Source organism: Erpetoichthys calabaricus, chromosome 7, assembly GCF_900747795.2.
Source record: "Erpetoichthys calabaricus chromosome 7, fErpCal1.3, whole genome shotgun sequence".
Lineage (NCBI taxonomy): Eukaryota > Metazoa > Chordata > Cladistia > Polypteriformes > Polypteridae > Erpetoichthys > Erpetoichthys calabaricus.
In genome coordinates, this window is record NC_041400.2 from 188,558,494 (window position 1) to 188,575,928 (window position 17,435).

General features: G+C 42.3%; 1 protein-coding gene across 2 annotated transcripts in view; it reads left to right on the plus strand.

The window, feature by feature from the left end:
- LOC114654961 (signal-transducing adaptor protein 1-like) overlaps positions 1-17,435 on the plus strand; it is a 51,734-nt gene that overhangs the window by 23,095 nt on the left and 11,204 nt on the right. For both annotated transcript variants that reach the window (XM_028805840.2, XM_028805838.2), the window contains exons 5-7: positions 6,112-6,278; positions 13,640-13,771; positions 13,863-13,932. In XM_028805840.2, coding sequence (XP_028661673.1) covers positions 6,112-6,278; positions 13,640-13,771; positions 13,863-13,932 — 369 coding nt within the window. The remainder of the gene's footprint in view (positions 1-6,111; positions 6,279-13,639; positions 13,772-13,862; positions 13,933-17,435) is intronic.

The following is a 17,435-nucleotide window of genomic DNA, read 5'->3' on the forward strand; positions in this document are numbered from 1 at the left end:
CAGAGATGTTAAGTGCTCCGCTGTCACACAGTACTGTAGAGGTGTCTAGTGCTGCACATCTCTGTCGACTGTAAACGAGCAGGAGAACCTTCTTGTGTGCTGTTGCAGATGTTCAGGTCTCCTTGCTGTTATCCTTCACTGAACTGACACTGCAAACACCGAGACTCTTCTCTCCATGGCTGCCCTATAACACCTCAGTAACCTGCCTCGTCCTTTGCCTGAGTGGTTTTACCACTGGCCAGGCTTTGCACGGCTCACCTGCGGTCAGTGACTACGCAATCTGCCGCACATTTTCCCAATTTCATGAGCACAAAGCTCCTCCGGTGTCCATGCCCCCAGGCCAATGGACTTTATAAGATGGAGAAGCGCTGGTGAAGGTGCAGAGGTAGTGGCCAGGCAGACACACGGTCCAGTCCCACCCTCTGGAAATGATCCCTCTATCTTCTGCAGCCAAGTGTTACGTGAGTGTCCCCTTGGCCTGGTCCAGTCACTCAGGTCGTAAACAGTGAGGATCATCCTCGGGTAATCGCGCCACATGGCTGTAGTGCCGTAACTGACGCTCCCTCACAATGCAGGTCATGTGCCTCATTCGGGACTCCATGAGCAACACAAAGTCAAACCATCGGCACCCAAGGATTCTCTGAAGAGACACAAAGGGGTCCAGTCTTCATCTCAGGTCGCTGGATAGCATCCATGTCTCACAACCACATAGGGAGCACCAGGACTCTAAAGACTTGGAACTTTGTCCTTTTGCATAGGTAATGGAAGGAAGGGCCACACACCCCTTTCCAGCGATCTCATGACCCCCCATGTCCACACACTTGCAAATGCAAAAAACAGAAACTAAAAATAATAAAAGAGCAAAAGTAAAGAAATGGCAGTACTCTCAATAAACTCCAAAGCAAATGCTACGAACTGGCAGGCAGGATGTGGGCGGTCCCTTAGCAGTGATGCAAGTGTGGACCCGCCCCTTTGGGGGTTCCACCCACAAAATACAAAGGACGTAAGAGAACAACGTCACACACATAGAAACTACATATAAATAGAACAAAATGAACAGGAAATACAGAATTTGAATAAACATATGACAGATAATTCACAAATAAACTCAGCAATATACGGTACATGTTGCATGCTAAATACTTCAAGCTTTTTATTTTTTTATTTATTTACAGTGGATTCAGATCTTATCTAGACCCATTTACTTTTTTCACATTTTGTTATGTTTCAGCCTTGTGCTAAAATCATTTAAATGAATTTGTCTCCCCCTTATGAAACAACATTCAATACCCCAGAGTGACAAAATGAAAACTGGATTTAAGATATTTTTGCAAATTTATTAAAAATAAAAAACTGAAATCTCACCTTGATTCAAGCACACTGAGCCTTTGCTATGATGCACACAATTTGGCTGAGGTGATTCCCATTCTATTGATCATCACTGAGATGTTTCTACAGTTGTGGTGGTGCACGCCTGTCTATAGGGGGTCCACCACTGAGCAAACACCCAGCCGTGAGACTGAAGTGCTAACAGCGCAGACCTGGAGAAGGCTGCAAAAAAAAAATGTCTGCAGTGCTGAAGGTTCCCAAGATTGAAGTGGCCTCCATCATTCTTAAATGAAAGACATTTGGAACAAACCATGAATCTTCCTAGAGCTGAGCAATTGTGGAAGAATGGCCTTGATAAGAGTGGTGAACAAGAACTCCACGGTGATTCTGGCTGAGCTCCAGAGAACCTGTGTGGAGATGGGAAGAACTACAAGAACCATCACTGCATCACTCCACTAATCTGGGCTTTATGGCAGAGTGGCCAGACGAGACATGAAAGCCTACTTGGAGTTTGCAAAAAGGTACCTAAAGGACTCTCACATTTGGATAAACAAGCTTTACTGGTCTGGCGAAACCAAGATTGGCCTCTATCCTCGAGGAAAATGAGGCATCACTCCTCAACTGTGCAATACCATTCCAAAGGTGAGGCACCGTGGTGGCAGCAACATGCAGTGGCAGGTACTGGGAGATTAGACAGGGTTGCGGGCAAGCTGAAGAGTGCAAGGTGCAGAGATCTCCTTAATGAAGTCCTGCTGCAGAGTGTTCTGGACTTCAGACTGGGCTGAAGAGTCACCCACCTAGCGGAGCAATGACCCTAAGCACAAAGCAGACAGCACGGGAATGGCTCAGGGACATCTCTGGGAATGTTCTCGAGCGTAGACTTGAACCCAACTGAACACCCCTGGAGTGAGATAAAAGTAGCTGTCCATCGATAGTCTCCACCAACCTGCCAGAGTTAGAGTGGATCTGCAGAGGAGAATGGCAGAAAATCCCCACACCCGGGTGTGTGAAGCTTGTCACGTCTGTGTTATCGTGTTAATTCCACTTTTCTAACCCCTTACTTACTTTATCCAGGGGTACATGAACTTGCCAGGTTGGTTATCAGATTGGTCTACTCTCACACCTTAAAAATAACACACACTGTAGATATACACAGACCCTAACCACAATGGTGCCCTATGAACAACGCATACACAGCTGGTTAATATCTAGCACTTCAAGAGACTTATTTATTGTCTGCATGAACAACATACGATGTTTTAAATATATCTCAGACATAAATATTACTTTGATTATAGAAATACATTTAAACATACAAAGGCTGAACATCCAGGGTTATCGGCCATTTATCAGCCAAGAATGTCTTACTTTACGCACTGTTCCCTACTATTGGGTGGAGCTCACACCCTCAGCCCTTAATAAAACTCGCAGCACAGAGCGTATGGCAAACTTCCGACTGCTCCAGGTGCTCTTAATATCTACTTTATTACTTCCGTCACTCTAGATATAAAGGCAAAGTACAGAACTTTAAAAGCAATGTGGTATTTATTACATGAATAATAACACCAAATAGCACAAGGAATAATAGAAAATAAGATTGACAGTAAAGTCTGGAGATATATACATACGAAGGGGGACCCAAAAATAACCGGAAATAAATAAATAACCTAACAACAACAAAATTCCGGTTATTTTTGGGTCCCCCTCGTATATATATATATACAGTGGTGTGAAAAACTATTTGCCCCCTTCCTGCTTTCTTATTCTTTTGCATGTTTGTCACACAAAATGTTTCTGATCATCAAACACATTTAACCATTAGTCAAATATAACACAAGTAAACACAAAAAGCAGTTTTTAAATGATGGTGTTTATTATTTAGGGAGAAAAAAAATCCAAACCTACATGGCCCTGTGTGAAAAAGTAATTGCCCCCTTGTTAAAAAATAACCTAACTGTGGTGTATCACACCTGAGTTCAATTTCCGTAGCCACCCCCAGGCCTGATTACTGCCACACCTGTTTCAATCAAGAAATCACTTAAATAGGAGCTGCCTGACACAGAGAAGTAGACCAAAAGCACCTCAAAAGCTAGACATCATGCCAAGATCCAAAGAAATTCAGGAACAAATGAGAACAGAAGTAATTGAGATCTATCAGTCTGGTAAAGGTTATAAAGCCATTTCTAAAGCTTTGGGACTCCAGCGAACCACAGTGAGAGCCATTATCCACAAATGGCAAAAACATGGAACAGTGGTGAACCTTCCCAGGAGTGGCCGGCCGACCAAAATTACCCCAAGAGCGCAGAGACGACTCATCCGAGAGGTCACAAAAGACCCCAGGACAACGTCTAAAGAACTGCAGGCCTCACTTGCCTCAATTAAGGTCAGTGTTCACGACTCCACCATAAGAAAGAGACTGGGCAAAAACGGCCTGCATGGCAGATTTCCAAGACGCAAACCACTGTTAAGCAAAAAGAACATTAGGGCTCGTCTCAGTTTTGCTAAGAAACATCTCAATGATTGCCAAGACTTTTGGGAAAATACCTTGTGGACTGATGAGTCAAAAGTTGAACTTTCTGGAAGGCAAATGTCCCGTTACATGTGGCGTAAAAGGAACACAGCATTTCAGAAAAAGAACATCATACCAACAGTAAAATATGGTGGTGGTAGTGTAATAGTCTGGGGTTGTTTTGCTGCTTCAGGACCTGGAAGGCTTGCTGTGATAGATGGAACCATGAATTCTACTGTCTACCAAAAAATCCTGAAGGAGAATGTCCGGCCATCTGTTCGTCAACTCAAGCTGAAGTGATCTTGGGTGCTGCAACAGGACAATGACCCAAAACACACCAGCAAATCCACCTCTGAATGGCTGAAGAAAAACAAAATGAAGACTTTGGAGTGGCCTAGTCAAAGTCCTGACCTGAATCCAATTGAGATGCTATGGCATGACCTTAAAAAGGCGGTTCATGCTAGAAAACCCTCAAATAAAGCTGAATTACAACAATTTTGCAAAGATGAGTGGGCCAAAATTCCTCCAGAGCGCTGTAAAAGACTCATTGCAAGTTATCGCAAACGCTTGATTGCAGTTATTGCTGCTAAGGGTGGCCCAACCAGTTATTAGGTTCAGGGGGCAATTACTTTTTCACACAGGGCCATGTAGGTTTGGATTTTTTTTCTCCCTAAATAATAAACACCATCATTTAAAAACTGCATTTTGTGTTTACTTGTGTTATATTTGACTAATGGTTAAATGTGTTTGATGATCAGAAACATTTTGTGTGACAAACATGCAAAAGAATAAGAAATCAGGAAGGGGGCAAATAGTTTTTCACACCACTGTATATATATATATATATATATATATATATATATATATATATACACACACACACACACAGGGTGAGTCAAAATTATGTTAACACTAATGGTACTGCTATGTATGTACTTATGTATAAATCATCTTGCACATGTGAAGTATGTTTTGTAAATATATTGTTTCCACCATTCAAATGTTAACATATATACATGTATATAGTGTTTAGAAAAAAGCTTACGGAAAATGAAAGATGACAAAGATGAATGTCTCTGGGCGACTTTTTAATTCAGCAATCGATGTTCATGGAATGCTTTAGCTGACGATCAGATGAAACTGGTCAGACGTGTCTTGGTTTTCTTTACTGACGTTGCCTTTCTGACGTTGCGGTTTCCTCTTCTAACGTTGCTTTCGGACGAGTCATATTTTTTCTAAAATTCCACAAGGGAATTTTGCAATGCGTGATTAATACATACACCTGATTGGCTGGCAGCTCTTTAATCTGTTTGTGTACATTTGTTTCCCAAACAATAAAGTTTTGCATGTTAGATGTGGCATCTGCATGTCTTCCCTTCCCAAGATGGAACCCAATTTAGTCCTGGGTGCAAAAGATGTCAGTGGGCTTTGATTACTGGTACAGTTCAGGAAAACAAGACGCTTGATGTTAAAACTGCCCATGGAAGTGTCCTGTATTTAAATTCATATTGTATGAGTAAAATATAATGGAAATCTTCTTCTTCCTCTTTTGGCTGCTCCCATTAGGGGTTGCCACAGCGGATCATCTTCTTCCATCTCTTCCTGTAATTGTCATCTTGCTCTGTCACACCCATCACCTGCATGTTCTCTCTCACCACATCCATAAACCTTCTCTTAGGCCTTCCTCTTCTCTTCTTGCCTGGCAGCTCTATCCTTAGAACCCTTCTCCCAATATACCCAGCATCTCTCCTCTGCACATGTCCAAACCAGTGCAAAATATAATGGAAATATAGAGGCAAAATTGCAGACTATGCACGCCAGTTCAACATCAAACCCAAGAAGACTCCTTTGCTAGAACTGCTGCCAAAGGGGCTTCAAGTAAGCAACTCAGTAACGGGTCTGAACACTTGTGTCGATGAGAGATTTCAGTTTTTTATTTTTAATAAATATGCAAAAATTTCTAAAGTTTTCTTTTCACTTCATCATTCTGAGGTACTGAGTATTGCTTGATGAAAGGAAACATTGAATGGAAATGATTTTAGCAGAAGGCTGCGACAGAACAAAACGTGTCACACTTGGAGGCGCTGTATGAGTTTATTTTCCATATTCCATTTTCACCAACTGTTCTGAGGAGCCACGCAAGGATGAACATCATTGTTCTATGTTCACGTGACAAAGACACTTCAATTTGAGCTTGACTTGCCACTCTATGATCCTGCCATTCCTATTCATTGTTATATTTATGTGTTTGTTCTTTTGAAACTATTCCGCAGCTGGAAATCCCCACAAGACTGCAGCTGCTTCCTGGACAGCTGCTCCGACTGAAAGAAACTTTGGAACAGGAGCAGGCGAGACAAACGACCTCAGCGCCCCCTGCCGAGGAGCCATCACCACCTGCACCGCTCCACTGTTATGAAGATGCAATGACAGGCCTGCCGCCGTAAGTAGACTGCGCAAGTGACTGGTGGGCTGCCGTGGTTGTATGGATGCCTCTGTTGTGAAAACCAGCTAACTGGCAAAGACTCTGAATAGACTAGAGCAAGGGTCCTGGGTTGGCGTAGTGGCTGCAAGTTTTTGTTCCATCCTTATTGCTTCATAAGAAACCGGCCCTTGCCATTTACAGATCTTATGTCATTTAATGGCTTGTTAGTGTTTTTATTTTGATATTGTAGAATTTTTTTTTTGGATATGATCCAAATGGTTTGTAGCCCGAAGCAGATAGCTACTTCTCAGTCCTTCACTTTTCTCCCCCTTCACTTTCTGTCCAAATATCTTATTAAGCCAGAAAGTTTATGATGAGATGTAATGGAAGCAAGGTAGACGTGGAATGGCTGCTTCTTCTGCAATTGTCCTGACTCGGCAGGAAACCGATTTCTTTTGAGTTGAGCCAGGAGATGCATGCAAAAGTCAAAACAAAGAGGCCGAAACCCAGACAAGTGGAAGGAGTAACAGTCAAAAATTCAGGCAAGAAGTCAAAAAACTTTACAAGACATGAAAGTCAATTGCAAAGGGAGAATTTCTGTGAGAGTTTTAAAGGAGATCGGGTAAAGCTTAGTGCAACCGCTGATCATTTATCCTGGCATGATGATGAAGTCGAGGTCATGACCCCTGAGACCACGCCCCTAGAAATGATGCAACCCTAATGATGGTTATGCAAAATGGCAACTACAAGAGAAAAAAATTATATAAGACCCCCGAAATTCAGCCCTGTTCACGATATTCATTTGCATCTGTGACCGGTGGATAGACTACAAGGAACCAGAAGGATAATTGTGGTACAAGCCAGACTACCCCGTTTGATCATACGACATTGAGACAAAGAAACAGAAAGCAGTTTGGTGTACGTAGCCACAGAATTTAAACAACACAAGCAAAAGTCCATCAGCTGGCGCTCCATCTCCATTGCCGGTTGGTTCCAGAATGGGGAACAAATTTTTTGTGACTGCCTGTTTTTATTGGGTCTCAACTGGAAGGGGTGGGGTCTGCTTGGAGCTGAAGGCGGAGTCTAGGGTTCTTCCTTGGGCTGCCTTTCAGAACTGCAGGTGAAAAAGAAGACTGGGCTAAAGTGGCACGGCTTACCTCATCAGGTGATCCCCGGACACACATTGGTGACTCATTCTTCAGGAAAAAGATGACGGTCATCGGCAGCCAATTCTCATCAGTGCTGGTGGCCAATCGGCTTCCACCTGAACACCCCTCAGCATTCTCCTCTTTGTCTCCTTTCTCCACCAGGGAGACAGCAAAAGAAACGGAATACAAGGCTTTTATTTTCTGCTAAAGCCCCATTCGCCTCCATTGTAAAAAAAAAAAAGTCAGTGTGGATGAGATGACTTTTAAAACTTAGACAATGCAATTTTGCACAACAAAAGTATAAACAGCATGTCTGTGAAGAAATCATAAAAAACACCTTATTCTGAACTAATTCATTAATACAAATCAATGTATGCTTTTTAAGATAACAGTTAACAGGAAAATTTTACGGTTATAATAAGGACGTGTATTTTAATCTATCATGCACAGGTATGGCCAAAAATATTTTAGCTAATAAGTTAATAATTAATACTTAAGATTTCTTCTTCTTCTTCTTCCAGCTGCTCCCATTAGGGGTTGCCACAGTGGATCATCTTCTTCCATATCTTCCTGTTCTTGTCATCTTGCTCTGTCACACCCATCATCTGCATGTCCCCTCTCACCTCATCCATAAACCTTCTCTTAGGTCTTCCTCTTCTCCTCTTACCTGGCAGCTCTATCCTTAGAACCCTTCTCCCCATATACCCATGTGTTATCATAGTATTTCCCTCTACTTACCCTTTACCTGTTTTCCCTCAAGGGTTAGTGTCCTCGTCAAGTTCGTTATCGGGTTGGTCTACTGTTGCACTTTAACACTAGAATTACCAGAGTCTACGAAAAAACTCATAGACCTGGCCCACCTTAAAACTGTTCTCACCTCTCCGCCAGTGTCTTTTGTCTTCTAAATGTGCCGATTAAGACGAGCAGCAAGCAGCCGGCTATTCCATCTCCCACCGTCGCAGAACGTTCATTAAGTTTTCCCAGCTCATGCCTTGTTTGATTATCTGGGAGTGACTGAACTGCTGGAGTTTTAGAGTGGAAATAATAGATCGTTATTTGGAACACATGAATTTCCTGTGTGTTCCGTTTCTACAGTAATCTGTGTAAACACATTGTTAAAACAGAAACTTTTTCATATTTTAGTAATAAATGTTACAAAACTAACAGCTGTGTTTGGTGTCCTTCCAGATGGACTTGAATTGGAGAAGGACAAACAAACGGTGATTGCATTCACTACACTCTTGGCACGCAGACTTATTTTGTTAAATTGGAAGAATCCTAATTCTCCTCTTATAAGTCAGTGGGAAACTGATGTTTTATATTATTTGAAATTGGAAAAAATCAAATTTTCAGTTAGAGGATCTGTACAAAATTTTTTCAAAACTTGGCAGGATTTAATCAATATTATTTTAGAATAAGAGAATTAACTATTATTGTATTTAACTCCCTTCTCCATCTCTTATTTATATAGATATTTACTTCTCCCCTTCTTTTGTCTAATGTTGCCTTATTAAAAAGCTTAAAGAAATTTTCCTTTAGCTAAGCTCTCCTTCTCAGGGATGGGGTTTGATTTGTTTTCAAATTTGTTGGGTTATAAATGGATCTGTTTGTATGGAATGATTACAATGAAAATTAATAAAATAAAAATATAAAAAAAAAAAAATAAATGTTACAAAATGTAGGCATAAACTATAGAGTGTGTGAAGCCTGATTTCCAGAGATCAAATAAACACTTTCACAAAAGGTTCAAGAACAATATGATAGCTTCCGTGGCGTAGCACTAAGCTTTGGTGTCTCAGAGCTCAGCAAGTTTGCCCTGCCTCAGAGACCCGAGTTCGATTCTCCGCTGGGGAGAAAGTGTTATTTTTTTTTCTTTTTAACCTTCGCCGTTCTGCCTGCCAGCGCCTGCTTTCTGCGTGTTGGGGCGTTTTTCTTTTCTTAAGTAAACCATTAAGTTTAAAATGTCGATTGCGGTTATTTCTGTTGATTAATTCATGCTTTCATTCATTCAAGAGACTTACTTATTATCGGCACAAACAACATACAATGTTTTAATGATATCTCAGACTTAAATATTACTTTTGGTCTACAAGAATGCATTTAAACATACAAAGACTCAGCACTCTTGACTATAGGCCATTTATCAGCTAAGAATACCTTCTTTAGGTACTGTTCCCTACTATTGAGCGGAGCTCTCACTCACTCACAGCTTATATAAACCTCACAGCACAGAGGTAATGGCAAAACTCCGGCTGCACTAGGTGCTCAAAGAAATCTAACTTATTATTTCAATCACTCTATAGACATTAAGACAAAGCATAGAAAGTTAAAAGCAGCATGGTATTAATTACAAGAATAATAATAACACCACTGGAACAAAGAATAATAGAAAATAGGTACTGATAGGAAAGTCTTAATATATATAGTCTTAGAAAAAGCTTATGAAAAAGTAGAGATGACAAGGATGAATGTCGCAGGGTGGCGTTTGATTTAGCAATCGATGTTCATGATGCGTTTCTGACGACCAGTGGCGTCTTTGTCCGTTCTTCTTCCTCCCTCCTTCCTTACGTCCTTACTTCCACTACTCACTCCTCAGATGAGACATGTATTCTAAAGTTTCATGCCGTGGTTTCAACAAGACACATGAATGTTGCATGCACCTGACTGGTTGGCTGTCAATGGATGAATTTTGCTCAAACTCTTTAACCTATCAGTCTTCCTTTCTCAGGTTGTAATACCAATTTAGCACTATGCTGTGAACAACTGTTATAAAAGTGAGGTGTAAGGAAAGAGGATATGCCTTTTTATTATAATGTCTCCTACATCTGAATTCATCTTGTTGGGATTGAGCAAAATATAATAATAAAAATATAGAGAATAATTTGTAGATTTTATACATCATAACGCCCAGCATCTCTCCTCTGCACATGTCCAAACCAATGCAATCTCGCCTCTCTGACTTTGTCACCCAACCGTTCAACCTGAGCCAACCCTCTAATGTACTCATTTCTAAATTTTTGAGACTTATGATTTAAAAATAATAATTAAGATAATGTTATTCATAATTTAAGGTAATAAGTTTAAGATTATTGTGAACATGAAATTTTCAAAATTATAATAAGGAAATGTGGTTGGATTATCTGTTATGTATATATAACAGATGTATATGTATATATGTGATACAGTATCTGCCATAAATACAAAGAGTACACAACATGTGTTTCGCCCTTATTGTGGCTTGTCAGGTGTACAAACTTTTGCATCCCCTTACTGATGGTATGTAATCAACTAATAATCAGATTGAGATTCAGACTTAAACAGAATATATGTATATATACAGTAGGGCAAAACAGTATTTAGTCAGCCACCAATTGTGCAAGTTCTCCCACTTAAAAAGATGAGAGAGGCCTGTAATTTTCATCATAGGTATACCTCAACTATGAGAGACAAAATGAGAAAAAAAATCCAGAAAATCACATTGTCCGATTTTTAAAGAATTTATTTGCAAATTATGGTGGAAAATAAGTATTTGGTCACCTACAAACAAGCAAGATTTCTGGCTCTCCCAGACCTGTAACTTCTTCTGTAAGAGGCTCCTCTGTCCTCCACTCGTTACCTGTATTAATGGCACCTGTTTGAACTCGTTATCAATATAAAAGACACCTGTCCACAACCTCAAACAGTCACAGTCCAAACTCCACTATGGCCAAGACCAAAGAGCTGTCAAAGGACACCAGAAACAAAATTGTAGACCTGCACCAGGCTGGGAAGACTGAATCTGCAGTAGGTAAGCAGCTTGGTGTGAAGAAATCAACTGTGGGAGCAATTATTAGAAAATGGAAGACATACAAGACCACTGATAATCTCCCTCGATCTGGGGCTCCACGCAAGATCTCACCCCGTGGGGTCAAAATGATCACAAGAACAGTGAGCAAAAATCCCAGAACCACACGGGAGGACCTAGTGAATGACCTGCAGAGAGCTGGGACCAAAGTAACAAAGGCTACCATCAGTAACACACTACGCCGCCAGGGACTGAAATCCTGCAGTGCCAGACGTGTCCCCCTGCTTAAGCCAGTACATGTGCAGGCCCGTCTGAAGTTTGCTAGAGAGCATTTGGATGATCCAGAAGATGATTGGGAGAATGTCATATGGTCAGATGGAAAAAACTCTACTCGTCGTGTTTGAAGGAGAAAGAATGCTGAGTTGCATCCAAAGGACACCATACTTACTGTAAAGCATGGGGGTGGAAACATCATACTTTGGGGCTGTTTTTCTGCAAAGGGACCAGGACGACTGAGCCGTGTAAAGGAAAGAATGAATGGGGCCATGTATCGTCAGATTTTGAGTGAAAACCTCCTTCCATCAGCAAGGGCATTGAAGATGAAACGTGGCTGGGTCTTTCAGCATGACAATGATCCCAAACACACCGCCCGGGTAACGAAGGAGTGGCTTCGTAAGAAGCATTTCAAGGTCCTGGAGTGGCCTAGCCAGTCTCCACATCTCAACCCCATAGAAAATCTTTGGAGGGAGTTGAAAGTCCATGTTGTCCAGCGACAGCCCCAAAACATCACTGCTCTAGAGGAGCTCTGCATGGAGGAATGGGCCAAAATACCAGCAACAGTGTGTGAAAACCTTGTGAAGACTTACAGAAAACGTTTGACCTCTGTCATTGCCAACAAAGGGTATATAACAAAGTATTGAGATGAACTTTTGTTATTGACCAAATACTTTTTTTCCACCATAATTTGCAAATAAATTCTTTAAAAATCAGACAATGTGATTTTCTGGATTTTTTTTCTCATTTTGTCTCTCATAGTTGAGGTGTACCTGTGATGAAAATTACAGGCCTCTCTCATCTTTTTAAGTGGGAGAACTTGCACAATTGGTGGCTGACTAAATACTTTTTTGCCCCACTGTATATATATATATATATATATATATATATATATATATATATATATATATATATGTGTTGTGAAAGATGCCCAGACACAGACAGACACTGAGACAGCCAGATGTCCAAAACACACACGTTTAACTTCTTCACTGCACCATAAACAAGTCACAATTACGCAGTAAAATGCTCACAGTCCTTTCCTTTCTTCTGCTGCCTCCACTCCTTTCTCCAAAGCTCCGTCCTCTTCCACCCGACTCTGGCTCCCCGAGTGGAGTGAGGCGGTCTCCTTTATACTGCACCCAGGTGCTTCCTGATTAACTCTTTGAGGGCTGAATATTTTTTCCAAAAAATGATGCTTTCACACAGAAATCAACATAAAACGTCTGTTGCTGCATGCTGTGGCTGCCAGTTTGCCAAGAATGAGCGGCAGGCTTGCTGCCAGGCTGTCTTCACATGGTTGGGACAGCAATGGCGGTGGTCACGGTCGCAGTGCATTACAATCTGGATTCTACCTCTTGTCATTTTTAAGTGGCAGTCCTCCCTGGCAAACATGGTCAGTAACACTACTAGCTGGGAACCGATCAGCTGAAGCTGGAATCTAACATTCATTTTCAATCATTTGTATCAAAATCTGAGTCCAACAAGTGATAGTCCAGTTCAGAAATGATAGGCAAGACATCGTCCACGGAGCATTTTGCTTTTCGCATTCGCTTTGATCTCTTGCCAGATCTCAGTGCTATTTTTGCTGTCGTGTGCGCCTTGCTACTCAACGTTTGTCATAGTTTACAGTTGATTAATCGTCAACTCCTCCTTTTGACAAAAGTTGACATCGGCCCTGAAAGAGTTAACATCCGGCAGCAATTCCGGGTGTGGCGGGAGTGCTGTGTGTGAGTTCAACTCCTCACACGTATTGTATGCCTTTAGGGGCGCTCTGTATATTTTTAATAGACCTGTTCTGCTAAGACCTTCTCCTGCATTTGAAAAAAAAGATCTCGTAAGCATGTGGAAAGATCTTGCGAGCACGAGAAATGTTTGGCTTCTGTTCCTTTAGTGTTTCCGTAGGCATCACCCCGTAACAGAATGTTCTTTTTCAGGATAGACATACGAGCGGGATCGGATCGGATCGGCTCGGCTCCCCAGAGCCCGGTGATAGGCTAAGTAGGTTCATAAAATGGATGGAGGTTAGCAGAGTGAGAATGGATGGCCGACCTCAGGTGCCTCGATTAAACTTCATGACGAGTCTCTTCTTTCTTCCTTAATCAAAACCTCAATGTTTGCTGCTTGCTGTTTCTTCAGCTAATGTTTGCTTTCCAATGTTTGTGTCTGCTTAGATGTTTCTTCACCGTGTCAAGAAGTCAAGCGGTTGCAATGCTCAAAGAATCTCCATCACATGGCAATATGATTCTACGACCAGGTAGCAACAGCCTAAGTTATGCGGTGACGGTCCGAGACCCTCAGTTCAGGTAAGTCCTGGGGTTGATGAAATGAGCTCAAAATGTGTGAAGCCCCCCACCATTGATGGGACTCTTCAGTTATCTTTTATGTCTAATGCAGTGGACTGTCCATCAAGCACTACAAGGTGAACATCGTACATAATGGATTCATCATAGAGCTTGACAACCCTGTAAGTGCCACCTTTTATTTTAGTATACGCTGTATTGTAAATGGGGCGGCATGGTGGTGGGGTGGCAGCGCTGGTGCCTCGCCTTTAGGAGACCAGGGCTCGTGTCCCGGGTCCTCCCTCTCTGGTGTTTGCATGTTCTCCCTGTGTCTGTGTGGTTTTCCTCCCGCAGTCCAAAGACATGCAGGTTAGGTGGACTGGTGATGCCAAATTGGCCTTGGTGTGTGATTGATGGGTGTGTGCCCGGCAATGGACTGGTGCCCAATCCAGGGTTTGTTCCTACCTTGTGCCCTGTAATAGCTGGGATGGGCTCCAGCAGACCCCCGGGACCCTGTTCAGGACTAAGCAGGTTTGAAAATGACTGACTGTACTGTAAATGAAAGTAAAAGTGTGCTGCATAGAAAATGCCCCCTTTAATATTCTGAAAATAGAGACGTGTCAAAGTTTTGTGGGCAAAGTGTTTTAGCAAGTAAATCATTGCAAAATAAGGAGGCGTAAATTACACAGGCTAAAACGGACGTCACGTTCCGAGACTTCGAGTCATGGGTCACACTTGCTGACCACTGTTGTTGGTCTCGTGGCCGGACCGGGTCAGTTTACAACACTGGAAATTGCAGGTATGTCAAATTTAACAACTGCATGACGACTTTCATAATGCTGCTGCGCCCGACCCTTTTTCTGACAGCCAATAGCGTGCCACCTGATGGGGCCGGTGCTGTACCAAGGGTTAAAGGGGGTACAGTAAGGTGGATCCATAATGTTGGCCTTCTTTTTGGTTTTCTTTTTTCCGTTCTGTCATGGTATGTCAAACATGAGATTATCAGACAGACGAGCTTCTCTGGATGAACAGACTTGTGGATTATTCAACACGAGTAACAGGAGACTTTTGTTTCATGGATGTTTTTATACTGTTTGCTGTTGTTCATCGTTTGTCTCCATAGATGCCCATTCAATCAGAAATGTTCTCATTTCCGTTCTCCATATAAACATAACAATACATTTTTTTTTTCTTGGTCGTAACTACAATTGACATTGGGATAAGTAACATAGAAATTTTTGAGTTGAGATTCCCCTTATTATGTGTTGGGATTCTCAAAACTCCATCAAGGAGCTCCTGTTCAGATCTTCTCCACCTGGGGTGCGTTTGTTTCCCGCAAGTCCTCTTCTACCTGAATGTTTGCTCCGCCTTTCTTTGCACCTCCCTTGTTAGGCATGCAGAGGCGTGGCCAGAACTTGCTAATAAAAATAAAAGATCAGAGCAGTTCTATGACTCCGCCCCTTAAAGGTTTCTCTGTTAACAAGCTCAGATGATCATATCACAATGACCATGGAGCGTGAGAGACAAGAGGAATGCCAGAGTGGCGATGAGTGGCCCCTAAAAAGGACTGTTGGCTTCTTCTGTGGTTGCTTTCACCACGCCGCTCAGTGGTGGTCTTCAGTGGTGGCACTCGCGCCCAACTGGTTTGTCCTTTTATCTGCTCACAAACACCACCCAGCTCTGTCTCACTCCGCTCACCCGTATGCCACACTATTCCTTGGCTCTGTGAGCCAACCCAAGGCCAGAGTCCACATCTGAGGTTCACCAGTGGTCACGTATCAGTGCCAATGGGATTTAGCAGCTGTGGATGGGGGGGCTAAGTAGGGGTCTCTGAGTGGCCACCATACCGCTGCTCACGGGGGTACTTTTATAGTCTGCTTCTCCTAGTATTCCTGCCCCAGTAGACGGTCTGCGGCCACTTGAGGAGTGTGCCCTCTCAGCTCCGAACCCAAGGGGTGCCCTACACCGCCCTCCTTTCAGAACTTTCATCCTCAAGGGTTAAACAAACTCCATCTGCTGGCACATGCAAGGGGGGTGTGAGGTGATTTAGTCTGCTCAGCCTGGCATACTTGAGGGGGTCCAGCAACATTAAGGCAAAACCAACTCTCTACTTTGGGGTCATTAATTGATTTTTCTCCCAACCGTTGTCATCAATGTTATGGTGCAGGTGCGAGAGATGGAGCACGCTGGAATGGTGGTGAGGGGTCCTAAACAGGAGCGTTGGTTTTTTCAGTGACCAATTCCACCATACTGCTCAGGTCTTCAGCGGCGTCATGTGTTCCCAAATTTCTTTGTCCATTGCCTTGCACCACTGCTGCCTCTATCCACTCACTCGGGGTCAGAGGCACCCCATACACCACACTATTCCCCGGCTCCATGAGCTCACCAGAGGGACCACAGCTGATGGGCTTTAGCAGCCCAGGAGATGCATATGAAGTCCTCTGCATACCTCCCTCGTACCTGCTGCTTGCAGGGCTGCTTTATAGCCGGCTTCTCCTGGTATTCCCACCCACTCAGATGGTCTGTTGCTACCTAAGGAGCGAATCCCTCCCAGGTCCGGACAGTCTCAACAATTATTTTGCTAAAGTGGCAACACTTAAGGAGATGAACATTTATCTCATTAAGTTTATCAAAAAATTAATAAACTAAACTGAAGATTTCCTTCATAAATATGATATTAATCTATGTTTACATTATTAAATTAATAACTAGCCGTGTTACCCACCTAAGATGGGTTGAAATCTAAGCAATCAGTGAAGACCTCAATGTTGACGCTTGCAGTGCGCTGTCTACTTGAATGCATCTTGAAATACACATAGCAACAAAATACATTGCATTTGTCATTTCTACAGATGGCTCATCGTAAACATTTGTAATAAAATGCATTGTTTTTCATTCCAACAGATGGTGCACCACAAACATTTGTAGTGATTAAATGCATTTCATTTTTCATTCCAACTGATTGCGAAACAGAAACACCTGCAGTAATAAAATGCATTGCATTTGTCATTCCAACTGATGGCACATCACAAACATTTGCAGTAATAAAATGCATTGTGTTTTTCATTCCAACAGATGGTGCACCACAAACATTTGTAGTAATAAAACTCATTGCATTTGTCATTCCAATTGATGGCAAAACAGAAATATTTGCAGTAATAAAATGCATCTTGTTTGTCATTCCAACTGATGGCGCATCACAAACATTTGTAGTAATGCATTTTATTAGTCTTTCATATTTCCGTTATAATACAAGGATAAGTCAGTAATTATCTGCACTTTTGTGATATTTTGTTTGGGTTGGCTGAACAGTTTTCTCTGCACACTTGTGAAAATGTGCGAAGTCTGAGGACACAGTGGTCAACGTTTAACCTTAAACTGTTAGTTTGTGTTGTTCTTGTTCAGTGCCACTCTGTTCTCCATTTGTACCAAAGAAGAGCAGCGAGCAGCAATCTGCTTTTTATGGGCCAATCATTCATTACATATTAATAGATCATATTGTCATGATTTGTTTATATTCATAAATTAAAATGTGTTCATTTTACAACATGGCACGGTGGTGCAGTGAGTAGCGCTGCTGCCTCGCAGTTGGGAGATCTGGGGACTTGGGTTCGCTTCCCGGGTTCTCCCCGTGTCTGCGTGGGTTTCCTCCGGGTGCTCCGGTTTCCTCCCACAGTCCAAAGACATG